Source organism: Oryza brachyantha, chromosome 1 (assembly GCF_000231095.2).
Source record: "Oryza brachyantha chromosome 1, ObraRS2, whole genome shotgun sequence".
NCBI lineage: Eukaryota > Viridiplantae > Streptophyta > Magnoliopsida > Poales > Poaceae > Oryza > Oryza brachyantha.
The window spans coordinates 30,139,112-30,157,075 of record NC_023163.2 but is presented as its reverse complement, the minus strand read 5'-3'; the positions used below and the strand labels follow the sequence as shown (position 1 = coordinate 30,157,075).

Below are 17,964 nucleotides of genomic sequence, written 5' to 3'. Positions count from 1 at the left end.
GGTCATAACGCCGTTGACATCTTCTCCCTCCTTTTTTTTTTCTTTTCTTCATCTTGTTCATGTGTACAGTAGTACGGTCACAAGTGAACATTCGATGCACTGATCACTGAAAGCTGCATCTTTGCAGGTTAAATTAATATATAAAATACAGGGGCATAGGGAGCTACTTTATATATGCGAGAGGTATTATTATGAGAATTGTTATGCGTACGACAATCGTACGTGCGATTAACGGCGAGGCGTGGATCGGCGTGCAGTGGTAAATCATGGCGACGGCGGCTGAAATTATACGCATATCATACGATTTCGTTCGTATGTATAATATTTTCCATTATTTGTTGTGACGATGAACAGTTTCGGCTCGTCGCAGTGGTTATGATTGTCTGACATGAAAATCAGATGGAAAAGAATATTATTCTTGAAATAAATGGGTCATGTAGTAGTAACATTTGACATTGTCACAGGGTAGAGGTGGGACCCAGCTGACCAAACTGGGAGCATGTGGCCTCCTATCTCTCCACTGAAACGGAACGAACTGTAGCAGATGATTAAATTGATCTGGGTACCATGTGTGTTGGTGTGGCACCACTAATCTCCTCGATTAGTTGATTAATTAATTGATTGCTAAGCAACTACTAGTATGCATGTGTCCGTGATCACTGTCTTGGTTGTTTGAAAATTAATCTTCCTTTGCTTGTTCATCTACACCTCCTCTTCTAGCTAGCAGCTTCTTTTTGGTGAAAAAGACGTACTTTAGCTTTGGGAATACGTAACAGAAAATAGAGTTACAGGCCTTCAAGAAACTACCTTAATAGGTAAAAAATCTCCTCCCTGCATATGATATTTGGTGCGTCCGTTTCAAAATATAAACATCTCTAAATTGTTTAGCAAATACTAAGGCTAGATAAGAAAGATACCTTTTAAACCATTTCAGCGGTAAATTTTTAAATTTTGTATTGTTTAGATTATCTTTCCAATCACCTGATTGGCTGGAGAATGATTGAAGTGATAAGAATAGTGGAAATCAATGTAAAAAATATAATATGATATAAAATTTGAATCCTAGCTATAAATACTTAATTTAAAATAGAGAGAGTATTTGTTATTTATTAATTACTCCCTAGGTCCATCTGTTACTTAAAATTATTTAGCACCAGCATCGGTTTTTCCACGCACACTGTAAGGGAAAAATCAAACCTCTATAGAATATTATAGCATGTAAAAACAAATGGACAAGGAACATGCGACAAAAAATTAATGATAAGTAGAATGATATATACTCCCTCCTTTTTATATGACTAATAAGCCTGCACTCGACCGGGCCGTTTGGCTGAGATTTTGGTTGGTAAGAAAACAATACAAATCGGTAGTATATGATTAATCAAGTATTAACTACTATATTTTAAAATAGAATTATTTGACTTTTCAAATAAACTAGAAAATTTTCGTATGAAACATACTGTTAAATAGTATGAAAAGCGTGCTCAAGAATAGTTAAGCAGAAGCTCGATCAGCCAAACCGCTCTAATGCACGAATGCAGCCCAAAGAGCCAACTAACCAACTTCACATATAAAAAACTAGAGAGATTATCAGCGCCATCGTTAGCTTTATAGTATTAAGCACAACACAAGTGAAACGACTTATATATTAATAATTAAAAAATAATTCAGGGATAAGTTTTTTTATATATGTATTCTTAACTATCTAAAAGCAAAGGCTGAACAAATAAATTATAATAAAAAACCTTAAAATCAACTCTAAAATTAAGTTTAAAAATTCTCTTTTGAATAGAAACAAAGCGACGAATAAATTGAGTAATTATGGGAGTAGCGATCGACGATCTCTCTGTTCTCACCTGATGTTCCTGCCAGCCAGACGCAATAGTACATCAATTAATTCGGTGAGATCGATCGATGTGGTTCGATCCGACGACCAGATTAAGAAACCAATTAACAATTGCGCTCGCGCGCGTGCGTGCGTGGCAAGAGAAGAAAAAAAGGTTCGTCGTCGTCGTCAAGTAATCGTTGGATCTTGAGCTAGATTAATTAATTAGCTTGAGCTAGCTCTCATGAGTGACACTGACAGCATTTAGAGAGAGAGAGGATTAGCTACAGCTAGAGAGAGAGAGAGAGTCTGTGTGTGTGTGAGAGAGAGGTCTACGCTGCTGACTTGCTGAGGGTGACGGCCAGCCGCGTCGACATGGCGGATCGCCAGCCAGCCAATGCAGAGGGGTTTTTGCGCCAAACCGCATGAAAAATAATTTATAAATAAAATTTTATATATGATCTATAAGTTAAGGCTGAAAAATAAATGTCAACGAAAAAAACTCTAAAATTAATTCTAAATTAAGATTAAAAATTTAAATTTTAGCTTAGAGCAGAAAAAAAAGATCAGGGTGAGAAACCCTAATTAACCCTGGCTCTGTAGCTATCTAGCTTCTTCGGTTTCTCAATCAGTTCGTCGTGAAATTAATTAAGCAAGCGATCGAGAGAGAGAGAATGGCTCTCCGTCCTTCCTCCGATGAGCTCTATCGCTCGACTACGACGACCATTAATCCCGAAACAGTTACAGCTGCTGCTGCTCGCCGACGTCGACATGATCTTCGGCGTCGCCGTCGCAGGGTACGTACGTTACGTGCGTGGATATCGATCGATCGGTTTCGACGACAACGTGGACACGGGGTGGCTGGCCAGTTGGGGCGGATCTACCGCTGGGCGGCTAGCCCCTCCTATCCAATCTGCGCCATTGATCCCACTTAGCTCTCATAATAAAATTTCTAGTATTACTTTAAAAAAAAAACTCGAAACAGTTTCCTTTCGTCCGGCCTCTTCTATTTTTTAGGGATCCGCATCTGCTGGCCGGGATCACCGATCCGGTCAGTCATCAGATAGCGCCAGTACGTGTGAGCGAGCGTGAGTGATCAGTGAATTAGGCGGGAGATTGACCGGCAGCTAGCTCCACCGCCGAAAGATGGCGGGAACGCACGCACGCACCCACCCATGCATGCATGCACGCTCTGGTCGTCGTCTCCGTCGCGGTCGCAGCTAGAGGTGGCTCAACGCTCGCGCGTGCACTGATCGGCCGGCCGGCCGGTCGCCGGACTTCCGTCACGGTCGTTGGACCGGGCCGGCCCGCCGGCGGCGGTGCAGCGTAGCTGGCCGGGTTCCATCCCTGTCGGCCGGAGACGAGGGGCTAGGGCCTAGGGCATAGCTACCTAGCTAGCATTAAGTTAAGTTAGCTAGGTGTAAGTAACTTAATCAGAGTTAGCTAGCTTTTTGGACCGGAGATGATCAACGACGCAGCCACGAGAATTTTTAGGCTCGAATCCAACCATCGAAACGGCTTTTCGTGAAGGTTCATGCATGCATCCATCCATGTATATGTACGCACGATCGATGGACAGTGCAGTGTATGCATCCCGGAAACTTGGACTTGTTGCTGTGTGCTGTCCTTTCCTTTCCACGTATGTGAAAATTAACGTTCCGCCTAGTGATTAAATATTTGAATTTAATTCCATCAATCAAATTAGATCATTATTATTGGATGATAATTTAAAAATGTGCACTTCAAAAAACTCATACACACCATCCTCCAGCTCATATGCATTGCACGTATGTTTGACAGAGGAAAAAAATCAAACGTTTGATCAATAGCAAAAGTGGATAATTAATGAACCCAGGATTCTGATCACTTTCGGTAATGGAAATTTATCGATTTGGACGGAACCGTGGATGACAATATATGTACATGTGTTCTTTCCTAGCTTCCAATGACATTGTGCATGGTTTCAAAATAACTGTCACTGATATGGATCCTTAAAAGGGGAGGTCTCAAGTCAATTTGTAAGTGCATGTGTACCTAATATCTCGATCCCTCGCTACATTTTCTTTAAGATTCGTGAGCGTATGCCGCATTTTTCAATAAGATAAAGCAGTTTTTTAGCACACGGGTGAATGTCCACTCGTTATTTGCATGCCATCTAACTAGTCATTAAAAATATAAAAAAATTTGACAAGATAGATTAATATGAGATATATCACTCTATAAACATGCAAGTTTAAATTCAACATCTACAAGTTGTAGCAAAAATAACGAAAATAATTATGAATATGTCTATACTTAGTTTCAGTTTTGTTTTGTTTTTTTGCTATAACTTGTAAAAGTTGAATTTAAACTTGTATGTTTGAAGAATAATATAACTCATATTAATCTATCTTGTTAATTTTTATATATATTTTTATAGTTATTTAGATAGCACGCAAGCAGATGGGTGGATGTCCACGTATGTGCTAAAAACTGTTTCCCAATTTTATGTGCTTGGAAAATTGTGTCTGGAGGACCGGAAGTTCACGTTTTTGGTATAGCACGAATATCAATAAAAACTAGTGCTGCAAACGGAGCAGATTTGAGCTGGAGATTTTTAAAACCTTGGTTATTCAATCAATTATGGGCCATTTAGGTTTTTTATTTTCACAGACCAATGGCTAGTTGATGACTTGGTGGGCTAGGATTATCTACCAGACAGTCTTTGCAATACCACGTCCATATCCGTATCCACACTGCAACATTTGCATCCATATCTAAATATATATAGGTGCACATGCATGTACTTGCCGACTTGAGTTGCGAAAATTAATCCTCATGTTTGAAGATGTGAGTGTGTTTTTTTAAATAGTGTGCTAATAATAAAAAAACATCGGAAAAAGTAAATTTGTGAAACATATGTTACATTTGGGCATGAAATTTATTAGCTTAATTATTTTTTTGGGGGGGGGGGGGGGTACTTTTTGATCTCTTAAACTTGCTTGTCAGTGCTGACTTGATCAATCGGCCAGATATTAATTAAGTAGCTTTGACCACTACATTTTAGGCAATAGAAAGCGATCAGCTCTAACCACTATTAATTTCACAATATAAACACGAGTGTTATGTATATGAAGGACAAAAAGTTCAACAAACCTTTTCTTTAAGAGGACTTTTACAGTGCTCCAACTTACCTCTCTAGAGGTAAGAGCTCAAATGTATCTCAACCATTGATAATTATCCATTTTATCAAATAAAATATTTTATTTATCACAATTAAAAGATCACCGTGAAAGAAGGAAACGAAACTGACGCAGCTAATTATTCTTTCCAAAATTAATGTGTAATTAGTTGTGCATGCCAATAATTAGGGATACAAATCTGGCAGTAGCTGATCGTAATTTTTAACAATTTTACATGTAAGCAAGTTTAAAAATGTCAACGTTGTCATTCACGTATTAAGTTCATTTTTCAGTTTTTAGATACAATGTTTTGACTCTCCATATTATTTGAAATATTTTTGTGATTAATATTTTTGCTGTTAATAGATGGTAAAACATGAATAATACTTTATGTGTGACTAATTTTTTAAGTTTTGTATAAATTTTTCAAAATAGTCAAAGCGTTGGATACAGAAATCAAAAAACGAAGTTATTATGGGACGGATGTAGTAAACTAGATACCCAAAATTAAATTAAATTTCATGAGCACCTTCATAGACACTATAATTTTTTGCATCGGTTTACAATTAAATTATGCGTGCAATATTCTCTAATTTCACATGTTTGAAGTATTATTGATGTCTTTATTTTACACGTTTGAAATTAGAACATGATATTTGAAGTTAACAAATTATAGCTGTGAATTCAATTTATAAATATTTACTTGCCTTGTTAACCTGGTTGTTCTTAATGGCACATGCAACATAAATACTTTATTTCCTTGTAATGGAGTATTACCTCTAGCAAGGTAAGAGAGAGTATCATCCGTTGGATCAAACATCAATGAACGGTTAAAATATAACTGGAGCACCTTAAAATTTTCCTTTCTTTAATTGACCAGTATAACTAGTGCTTAATTTGGAGCACAACAAAAGTAGCAAACCCTGCGTGGAACTAACACAGACAACGTTTACATATGTTCGATCTACCACGTATGTTTGGCCAGATTATAGTCTTACTAACTCCTAATTAAGCACGTATATGTGCACACGCAAAGTGTTGGTTCCAGGCATCATCCAGAGCTAGCTGGCTAAGCTGTACATATATATACTCAAAAAATCTATTTTAATTAAATCCTTGAGAGGATCGATATTTCCTTGATACTTTCGTATTGTCTAAATAATTATAAAACAAATCAATAAAATATTCGTATGCATTTGGTTATACAAACTTATTAATCTATGTTATTTTTTTCAAACTTCTTAACTATATATTCGGATGGCATGCTAAAAAACGAGTGGACATCCTCTCGAAAGATAGAATTTATTTTCTACAAATATTCAGTGTTGTGTTGTGCTACGTTATATTTTGGGTTCGTCTAGTCATCAAATGTTTAAAAATTTTAATTCCATTAATTAAATTCGGTCATTGTCATTAAATTATAATCTGAAGAAGTGCACGCAAGTCAAAAAGCTTATTTTTGAATCAAATGTATTATATTATGCGCGTGTTTGATAGAGAAAACAAAAAATCAAACGTTGGTTCAATAGCAAAGGTGTTTATTTTTGAATATGCATGTGTCCCATACGCAAGTGACACTGCTAGCTGCGATGCCATCTTAATTAGGTCGATCGTATCGCCGCTGGCTGCAGCACGCACGCATGCATGCAGCTAGCTGCGGGCCTGGCTTTTCTGCGTCGTCGTCGTCGTCGTCGCGTCTCAGCCGCATACATGAGCACAGTACTCGTGCTCGTAGACACCGTCCCAGCCGCACACATGGCCGCCCGGTCCGGCACCGGCGGCGGGCGGCGCCGCCGCGCGCCCGCCACAGCGAGAGATCGATCATCGCATAATGCATGCATGCATGATCACTGATTGACGGATACGCATCATGCATTCATGCATCACCGATCAGCACACGTCGTCGGTCCGTACATGCATAGACCAGTCGTCAGAGATTCGACGAGAGATATCGCGAGCCATGCCGGCCGGTGACCGGTGTGCATGCGTACGTGGGCACAGCCTCACCGGCGGCCGGCGCCGGAGAAGATTGCGTGTGTGCGTGTATTGGGTACCTAAAAGATCTTTTTGTCTGTGCAGGTGGCAAAGGTCTGAGGACCTCTTTCATCTGCTTTTTTCGTTTCTTAGTATGCCTATAAGCTAAAATTTAAATTTTAATCTTAATTTTTAAGGTATATTTTTATTGCAGTAGTTTATTTTTTTCGTCTTTATTTTTAGATTATTAAGAACAAATATGTAAATATTTTATTTATAAATTAATTTTTTAAATATGTGGTTTAGCTTTTTTTTACGAAGAAACAAAAAGAAAAGACCCTTTACATTTTGACACATGTTCTACGCAGACGCCACGTAGTACTAATCTACTAATAAAAATGGTGACTTTTGCCGGTTCGTATCATTTGGTTGGTGAGGCTAGCTAAAGCCATATGCCTATATATATGTATATATTATACGCAAGATCTTTGGCATGGTAGCTAGGGGCGTCGCTTGTAGACCAGGAACACCGTCTACTATGCGTAGAATTTCCTGCTTAGCTAGCTGGACACGAATAATATGCATCCTTGCTAATTAATTTCTTCTTGCCTGACCAACTTAACTTTCGTCAAACCTGACACGTGTAGATCGACCCGTCGATCCTAACTACTGCTAGCTGCTTCCTCGGATCCAGGAAGACTTAATTTTGACTGTAGACATTATAGCCAAAATTGATATTACAGGACCGCGGCAGTAGCTAGCTTTGTTATAATATATAACACCCTCGTCCTTTCGCTTTTATTTATGTTTATAATTAAAATTTAAATTTTAAGCTTAAATTAGAGTTTATTTTAGGGTTTTTTATTGTAATTTATTTTTTTTCTTTTGCTTTTAGATAGTTAAGAACACATATATAAAATTTTTATTTACAAATTATATTTCGATCGTTAATATGTTGTTTGTCTTTTTAGCTAAAATGCCAAAAGATGAGGTCCTTTGGAATCTAGAAAATATGAGTAAGAGTGTTGATGAGAGGCAGCATAGTTAATTCTCTCTGCTAATAATTTGTCTGAGAATCGTTAGAAATAAAGTCTTCGTCGGATGGACACCCGGAGTAACCATAGCTCTTAAATGTCAGTCAGTGGTGGATAACACTTCCGATAAAACAAAAATAACTTATAATATAATTTTAAGGAGGAGTATTACGTTCCATCTTTTTATTTTTCGTATGTTTATAAGCCAAAATTTAAATTTTATCTAAGTTAATTTTTAAGGTTTTTTTATTATAATTTATTTTTCAGGCTTATATTTTAGGTCTCTAAGAGCACACATATAAAATATTTATACACAAACTATTTTCGTTTGCAAATATATTATTTTACTTTTTACGTTAAAAATAAGAAAATAAGACACGTATATAAATGTTATATTTATAATTTATTTTTTGTTTACAAATATGTCATTGGACCTTTTTGCTTCGGAAAGCAAAACAACGATGCACTTAAGTAGCACTCCTAGTTCTTCTTCGATCTCAATTCCTGGCTCTCTACAGTAGTTGGTTACTTGGCAGGTTTGGTCACTGCAACGCCAACACAAATGCTGGAAAAAGGCAGCATCAAGGGTTGAAACTCCGACGCATTGACCGACGGAAGGAACGGCGCCCGGGGAGAGCGAAAGACCATTTTCTTTTCGTGCCGTTCCTGCAAAGAGCAAACTGCAAAAGCCATCATAAAGGCGCATGCCGCCGTGCCGGCCGGCGATGGAGACCGCCGCGCCGGCTTGCCGGAAGGAGCAGCGACAGGGGGAGCTCCTACGGCGAAAGCTTTCGGCCCGCCGTCGCCTTTCCAAGTGACAGGTCAGTTTCTGCAGGTACGACCACCACCACCACCACAGAGTTTATCTTTCGGCTTTCTAATGAAAAATAAAAATACTAGACAATATATTTATAAATAAGAAATAATTTATAAATAAAACTTTAATATATGTCTACTTAATTATCTTAAAGCAAATGTTGAAAAATAAATAATAATAAAAAAACTTCAAACTTAACTCAGATTAAAATTTTAAATTTTGGTTTATTAATATAAACATAAGCGAAATAAACGACAGGGAGAGAGGACGAAGACATCGTGTGTTGTGGTGTTCGATATGGAGAGGTATAATTCCTGAAGCTTCTTGGCTCCTGCAGAGAGATGGAGAGAGAAAGAAAGAGAAAAAGGCGGTCCTTTTTCTTCTCTTCTCCTGTTCTGAAACTGCATGCAAAAACTTGTCTCAGTTTGCTACGTCAGAATTCAGGAAAGATGCATTGGAACAAAACTGGAATACTGGCATTGCTGATAGCTGATCATCTTTGTCTGAATTAAACAAGGAGCTGGGAAGGAGATCAGAAGGAACTCATCACAGGTCGGCGATTTGATGATTGCATCGAATATGTTCTACGTTTTCTCTCCGCCTTTTGCATTGGTCAGTATATGCATGCATGGATGGACGTCCTCATCAGATAGATATGAATGGATGGATGCATTCCAACACGTCATGCAGCAAGTTGTTGAGTAGCAGTAAGGGGAGAAAAAAAAAATGTTTCTTGGGCTACTTCCATTCCTGCTGATCGTCATCAGAGATTCCTTGGTTCTTGCCAATCTGATATGGCATATCTTTATGATGTATTTTCTTTCCTCAGGAATCTTTGTTTTTCTCTTTGTATTCTATACTGGAGATGATGGTGATAGATAGATATCTGGGTCCCTTAAAAAGGTCCATGACAACTTCACTTGCAAGGCTTGCTAGTGCTGGAATTCTGTCTTGGTGTTTTATTATGGCAGGATGGGGTTGTTGAGGTGATCCAAAAATAAAAGATCTTGTTTGTATATTCAGGCCATGCGTGTGGCTGTATCCTCATCACCTTCTAGTTGTCACACACTATCTCCAAGCTCTTGAATACTGATACTACTACTACTTGGATCTGCTCATCTGTCAGATAATTGAATGCATGTCTCCAAAGGGCAATAGATGCAAGATGTTGATGTATATTATAAACTATGCCAGATAATTCAAAAGGGGATAAATTCTTGCAGTACCTGAAAGTTGAAACTCTCTATCTCTGTCTCTGAACTGAGCCATTGACAATTTCACAGATCCATCACCCCCTGCATGCTTGTAACTTGTGAGTACAAAACTTTATCCCCTCAATCATATAGACCAGTTTCAGAAGTCATCTCTGTCCCAAACAAGTCACTGCAAAGGATTCTGTGCTAACTGGAACTTTTAACAGCAACAAGAAAGTTGCAACGCTTTCAGAGTTCATAACAATAGAATGTACGGAATACAGCTTCTTCTCTCTTTAGAAATTAGTTTTTTATTCAGTGGGTACATAGTACATGGTCGTTCAGACAATTACATGTAATGTGTAAACACTAAAGTTACAACATTGGAGCAAAAATTGATGCTACAGACCATAATTTACGCACAACCAAAGTTTAATACTGGCATGCAGTACTCTACTTTGACCTCAGAGCAAGCCTATGAAAGCTAGATACTCCTACAACAAATGCTGAGGCCAGGTGATGTTTGTCACTTTGTCAATACCCTTCAGCTCTCAACTGTTCTACTTACAGTTACCGTCAATAATGTATATGCAGCCAACCTCCTGCGAGGAGCAGATGATCCTAATATCCTGAACTTATCTACAAGAATATATAAAGGCGAGTTGCAAAATAAACTTCACACGGTATCATCTCTGGTGGATGAATCATGAATTAGAGTGTCTCGTTTCCGAGTTTCTATAACCTTTTGCATGGCATAGTGGCACCTATAAAACATAACATCAATTATTTTAGTCCAGGAAAATACACTACCGAACATTAGTTATAGTCATCTTTGTAAAACACCAGCATAATAAAATAAGCATCAGATCCTTTTAACAAAACAAGCATATCTATTATTATGTACTGACATTTATGACTATCGATTAACCAAAAAAGTGCAATCTGAAACCAGTGAAATTTCAATCCAGCTGATACAACACAAATATCTGAATGGTTTGTTCTGTAATTATTCTTAGTAGGAGCAACACAAAAACAACCCTTAAAGCTAACGTATTTTCAATATCATTAGTTGTTTTGAGCAGAGTTCTCAAGATATACCTCCACGGAAGATGATCAAGGAACATACGAGGTGTAACAACAAGGTCCATGAAATCTTGTCGATTAGCTATAAATGCTTTGTAACTCTTGTTCCTGCGACTCTTGTGGTGAGTCACAGGTGTCTTCTGAAACGAGGAAGTATCATTCTTTACTGGAACCAGATGAATAACGAGACCAGGCAGATACACCTCTGGTGATTGTCCTTCAGGCAAACTAATTGTATGCAGATCATAAGGAGCAATTGAGAGTCCTGTGCCATCATTTGAATGAGGCGGCCTGTATTCTATACTACATTCGTCAAAATTATATTCTGACGATTTCCCATTTCCGTGTGCATTACTAGGCTCTCCAAAATGAGGAACATCCAGAATGCTGCATGAAGCAGCCATACATTTCCCTCCATCACCGACAATACTCGTTCTAGATCTGCCCAACTCATAGTTGATTGCTGCTGCGGAGCTAACTCGATATTTTGGAGTATTTACCAAGCAAGATATGGCTTGAGCAAAGAGAAATACACCACCTCTAATTGTATGCAGTAGATTATTTCCATGGATTCTACTTAGCTTCACCCCATCAACTGTCTGAAGAGCACCTGTAGACTCACATTGATCCACAACATTTCGATCATTTCCCCTGGTCCTCATGATTCCACTAACTAGTTTGCCAACTTCAGCGGAATTTGGTAGAGTATCCTTTGAGAGAGCTCTCATAGCAGCAACACGTAATCTAATTACTGAATTCATGGATAATCGGGCAGAAAATTCATCATTGTGGATAATACTGTAATTGATGGACACTTGGTTACAAGATCACATGATGTGTATGAGCAAATAAATAAATGAATATAAGGTTCATCGGTAGAGCAACTTGAATGTTACCTGGTAACAAATGGTGAACATGCATCTGCTATCACATAATCCACACATGGAGCTGCTCCATATGCGTATACATGTAATTTTGGAAAGCGCCCATACAGCTGCATATTACAAATACAAATTGACTTTCAAAAATGCATATGTTTGCATGAGAATATGCACACTTTCAAGAACTAACTTCTCAATTGACTTGAAGATTGACACAATTAATTACAAGTTTGCATCATAATTCATAAATAGCTCTTATAAAGTTTGTCCAACCTCTCATAGCATTGTCAATAATAGGTTCTTAATAAACTTCTTCCAGCAATCAAATAAACTCCATCAGTACATCAACCAAACTATGCATTCCTGGACAACTGTGCCACTTCATGCTCCATTTCTTTCAAATGATAAGCTTTCTGTATATTCTCTACCCAGTGACCAATAAGGTGTAGTTTTTATTTGACAGATGTTTGCCTGTTTGTCTAACGAGCCCATATTGTAGTAAGGTGCAACCTACTATATTATTGTCCTAAAATTTTGGAGGAACAGCACCATAAACGGTCCTGCTAGATTCTCCATCGCCTGGTGCATGCATTGAGTCCTAAATAATCCTATCAACGGTCGGTTGATCCAGCAGCAAACAGCTGCAAGATGGATTCAACACTATACAATAGTAACATGAAATTACAAAATAATACAGAAATATACCAGTGCCTCATGGTCTCATGTCAACACTTGTGCAGGGGAAATCCAAAATAATTATTTCATATTTCTCACTGAACTGGCAATTCAACATAATAAAATGACATGAGATAAATTTCCCTGTGTGTTGATATAAACGAACTTACTCTGATACCAAGAAGTGCAGCTACAGAACCTCCTAGAGAATGTCCAACGATTTCAATATTGTATCCATGGCACTCACATCCAACCCCGAGCAGAGAAGATAAGTATCCAACTGGTACTGCTTCTGGTTTATCTGCAGACAGTTTCATGACAGCAGTTATTTCATGGCTATTGCAACTTTTCAAAGAATAATGTGCTAGAGTAACAAAGAAACAAGTAACTCATTTAGTGCACAAAGCCACAAACTGAAGTGTTCTTATATGTATAGTAGGTTCTGATGTACTGTGGTACTGTGCTGTAAATGAATTAAGCTCTCGTCACTCACCCCCACCCCAAATTTCAAATATTAATCACTCTTGACTAAAATTTTCATTTGCAGATACTTTTGCACTACACAGTTCCCAAAGCATAATTTCTAAAATATCTTAACAAAGCATATTTCTCCTATTTGACCAAATCGTTATGTTTGAGATATTATTGAAGGATATTTTGGTCATTTTTATATCTAAAATACGACTCCTGGATATGTGCGATTTGATCAAAATCTCCATGTATTATGTTCTAATAAAAACAGAAGGTTGCATTGGTTCCATGTTAACCTTGATGAATGGGATGCCCTTCAATCTTATTGTACAGCTCCCGAGCTGATTCAACCATTCCAGCATGTCCATGGTGTGGAAGAGATGAGAGAACAGCATCCTTCACTTGCGGGGACCACTGATCAGAACTGCAATACAACAGATCATTTTATCAAGAAAAAAATGGTTCAAAATAATAGTTAGTTCAGAGTGACAGTAAAGAGAATACTAGCAAATATGAGCATGTTCCAAATTTGATCATGGCAGACTAAGAGATTACTAGTGGTGGAGAGTTATAAATAATTTATATGATCCATGATCAATTAAGAAGCAGTTGAAGGATATATGCTTTATTTTCCAAAAGAATCAGCAGTTACTCTGGATAGATGTTTTTTTTTTAGTATAAGAAACAAGGAAAAGAGGTAGAGAAAGTTACTTGATCAGCCCATCCAAGTCATCCTCAGTCAGAGAGCATTCACCACACAAGCCATCAGTTATAAAATCTTCTGGAGTCTCAGTTCCACGGATGGCAATGACTAATGTTTTCAAATCATGCAGGACAATGACAAAATAGGCAACCTCACGTTTTTTCTACATAAAGAAGAGAAAAACTTAGGTTGGTCATAAATCGCAACAAAATGGTGAATAGAAGATGATGTAGGAGGGATCTGCTGAGATTATTAACCTGGCTAACACGGCCTTTTATAAGAACTTCCGGGGGCACATTGGCATATTTTAGGAAAGCAGCTGCATGTCCTCGCCACCAATTATCACCTTCGAGAATTGGTCGCCTGTCAAACTAAAGTTCTATAAGCACGATTATCTGCCATGCAGCAAAGAAACAACAGTAAAGAACAGAGTGGGGGCGACCACAGCAAGGGGAGTGGAGGAAGGTCAACAGTAAACAACAGACATCACATAAAAACTAAACATTTTTTGGAGTTCCAAATTCTTGTTTGTCTCTGATGCAAATATAATTCTCCGTTCTTTTTTCCCTTCATTTTAATTTGATTCAAAGGGAGACTGTATTATGTCATATTTAAGTGATTGCACTAATCAAATTTATCAAATTAGATGATGCAAATATTTGAAGGGTGATAATCCAGAGCAGCCATTTCTCAGAATAAGGAAACTAATTAATATGAGCTGAGTCTATTCCAGGCTACCAAATAATTGCACTGATGATCTAAAATATGTTTCCTAAAAAAATGTTGTAATACACGCTACTTGGATAGTCTTATTTTTACTCAAAACATTAAACAGACATCAAAGAAAGCAAACACGAGCTACCCAAGCATTAAATATAAAAAGCAGGCTCTGACAAAACACCATTAAATCCCTAATTCAATGATGTGCAACATGATCTGCTGATGCAAACTTGCAAAAGTCTTCTATGAAGGCTCATAAAATTCACCTTGCACGAGTCCACGGTGTCAAAACACCTTGCCTATTGAGCCAGGCACATGGAAACATAAAAGGATTCCTTCCAAAATCAAGAAGTGGTCCCTGCAAGGAGAAATTGTAAAAAAAATGCTGACAAACTGAAAATGAGAGACCAAGGGTGCAGTGAATAACTGTATAGGCAGCTTCAGCAAATGGATGAAAGAGAACAGCCTCTTTGATGAGATCCTGAGGAGCCTCTACTTGTCCTTTTGAAACTACCGGGGACAACTTAGATTTTTGTAATAACGAAAAACCTGAAGAAAAATAAAAATACTTTTAGACACAGATAATATTGCTGAATAACAGTATAATGGGATAGGAACCATCAAAATCTTCTATTCCGAACAAATAATAAATGCCCTGATGATGTTCAGACAGATATTGTTCAAAAAGTTCACAATGTAGCAGAGCATAAGCACCACAAGCAGGACAATAGTGTCTTGATGTTGCTGATTACAGCCCTAATCACATGGATGGTGCTATAAGCTCAGATATGCACCAAGATAAAACAGAACAGAACTGAACTTCAAATCACAGGGTAAATAGAAACCAACCTGCTATAAGCTCAAGATGGCCAGTTCCAGATGCGCGATAAGCCATAAGATCACCCAATAATTTTGCCACAATACATATATCATCTTCTTCTAATACACTCCTAGCAATGTGAATAACAAAGTAGCTCAGCCTTTTCAAACAGCAACGGAGCTAGGATATACCAGATGGCTCCAGAGAGAAACATACGAATACTTAACCCGCCCTAGACAGCATAAAACCTCACGGATACCATGATCAAAAACCTCTCTATAGTGTGCCCTCCACGCAATATCATGGGAAGCGTAGAATGACCTCCACCTTAATACATCAGAACCAGTAGAACATTGAACTATAGTTGCTACCCACATAATGACGATAAAACTTATTAACAGATTGTACTTCCAGTTACTGTTGTCCTGGCCATGTCCTGATAAAAGCCAAGTAACATGAATCATTGATCTAATTGTAACAAAGGAATCCATAAAATCCTGAATCTAACAAACGAATGAAGATGAAATCCTCCCTTTGTTATGTTGTATAAATCAGACGGTGTTACCATACGATACTACCAACAATTTAAGCATGAAAGACAGAATAAAATGCGTTACATAGCAAATTCTATATAGGGTGGGGGAAATTCCACATATTTATTTTTAAATAAGTAAATATAGTTCAGTAAAATGCTCCACTGCACAGAATGCAGCACTCATGGCATTCATATCATGAAAATATAATTTCAAGGGTGTAAGAGCATAAATGTACATTGATACTAACAATATCTTAATAACCACTTTCAAATAACATAGTCTGAATCTATATATAGTACAATGCAAGTACCTGATAAGCACTGTTTCGAAGACCTCCCAGCAGAAAAATCCTTCACCATGATACACAGCAAACAAATCGCTAACACAAATTGCAGCAAAGTAATGACCACTCCAAACCTTGTCCACCGAAGCCATCTCTTGTACCGCAGCTGCAAACAACGAGGATTGTAGTGGTAACCTCAAGGTTCAGGCTTCAGATGTTACGGTAAGCATCTACTACCTCGGTATTTTAATAGACAGTGGCATTGACTTTTTACACGTTTGGCTATTTGGTTTATTTTAAAACTTATGTAATTATCATATATTTTGTGTGATTGAAATAATTACCAAATATATTTTAGTTATAACTTAACCTATTTTTATAATTTTTTTAATAAGACGAACAATAATAAATAAAAAAAATCAACTATGTCATCTATTAAAACAGAGATAACAGAGATGGAGTAAAATGCCAGTAAAATCAGCACTACTGAAAAATTAAACTGCTAAGTCTCTCACTTATAAGAATCAACTTCATTGGATGAAATATTGCTCAAGTTCAAATTACTAATACAATTCCAGTTTTACGAAAAAAATCAATTCAATCAGTTCAGAATACCCTACACTAGTACTCTCAATTATGAAGCAATCAAATCTCCCACAACTTTAGTCGTTGATAAATTAGCAAACTAGTAGTACAGCAGTAGAATGAACACGAATCGCGATTCGGGCCTTGGCGGAGCTCACCCGCGAGACGTGGCGGAGGTCGCGCTCGCTGTCGACGTGCGCCCCGATGGCCCCCGCGGCAATGGCTGCCGCGGCGGCGCCCTGCGCGAACCCGGCCACCGAGGACGCGACGAGCCTCGCCGCCGTGGCGGCGGACGCGGCCGCGGCGGCCGGCCCGAGCGCCCCGCCGCATCCCCCTCGCAGCGCGAACGCCGCGACGGCCCCGCCGGCGGCCGCCGCCGCCGCGTTCAGCAGCGCCGCGCATGCCGTGGCCCACCGCACCGTGCCCACCACGCCGCCGCCGCCGCCGGCCATAGGAAGAGAGACTCGCCGCCGGATGCCGGCGAGACGGGCCCACCTGTCAGTGACCGGGTCGTTGGCAGTTGAGCTGCTGGATTTTGCTGCGCGCTCTCTCGATCTCTACGTATAATAAAGACCGGGTGGTGGTCGTACGGAACAAAATTCTCGAGACCACGTGGCTACCTACCATCGATTCACTGAGGGGTGGGCCATGGGGCATCCAGCCTGGCGGGTTTCCCTGTGGGCCCCGCCTGTCAGTGAGAGGCGTTCTGGTGAGTGGTTCGCACGTCGGTCGGTCCGCGTCGTTCGTTCTAGAACGAGGCTTTTTACCCGATTTAATTAATTAGTCAATTGATGATTAATTTTGCTTTTTGGGGGGGTTGTGTGGGCCCACCACCGCACTGTCGCCCACGTGCGGTGGTCGTGGGCCGGGCCGCCAATCACGAGGTGGTGGTGGGCTGAATGGGCCAGTGTTCGATAGGCTGAATCGCTCGGCCCGTCCCGTGCCAGCGAATCGCGTGCTCGGCTGGGCCGTATGAAAATACATCGTTTTGTTGGGCTGTGCTCGCGAAGGCAGCTTGTGTTTTTTGCATATGTGCAGGAATAGTGCTAGACCAGTACAGCTCAATTTTTTTATAAAAAAAAAGTGAATAAAAGCGTTACAGTACCTCTGTCCTAAAATGCAAGTAATTTTAAAGTTGTTTAGCGGGGATCAAGATTGAAAATAAAAGTTTATAGCGACCCTTAATAAATAATTAATAGATGG

General features: G+C 38.9%; 1 protein-coding gene across 1 annotated transcript; it reads right to left on the bottom strand.

Moving 5' to 3' along the window:
- Positions 1-10,216: 10,216 nt before the first annotated feature.
- On the bottom strand, positions 10,217-17,213 carry LOC102712314. The gene is made up of 13 exons (XM_040530014.1): positions 16,920-17,213; positions 16,204-16,342; positions 15,574-15,793; positions 15,387-15,487; positions 14,965-15,086; positions 14,804-14,895; positions 14,075-14,180; positions 13,826-13,980; positions 13,411-13,538; positions 12,814-12,944; positions 11,984-12,081; positions 11,103-11,885; positions 10,217-10,768 (listed from the first exon to the last, which is right to left on the bottom strand). The coding sequence occupies exons 1-13, from the start codon at positions 17,211-17,213 to the stop codon at positions 10,681-10,683; spliced, it is 2,457 nt and encodes an 818-aa protein (XP_040385948.1). The 3' UTR covers positions 10,217-10,680.
- Between the last annotated feature and the right edge of the window lie 751 nt (positions 17,214-17,964).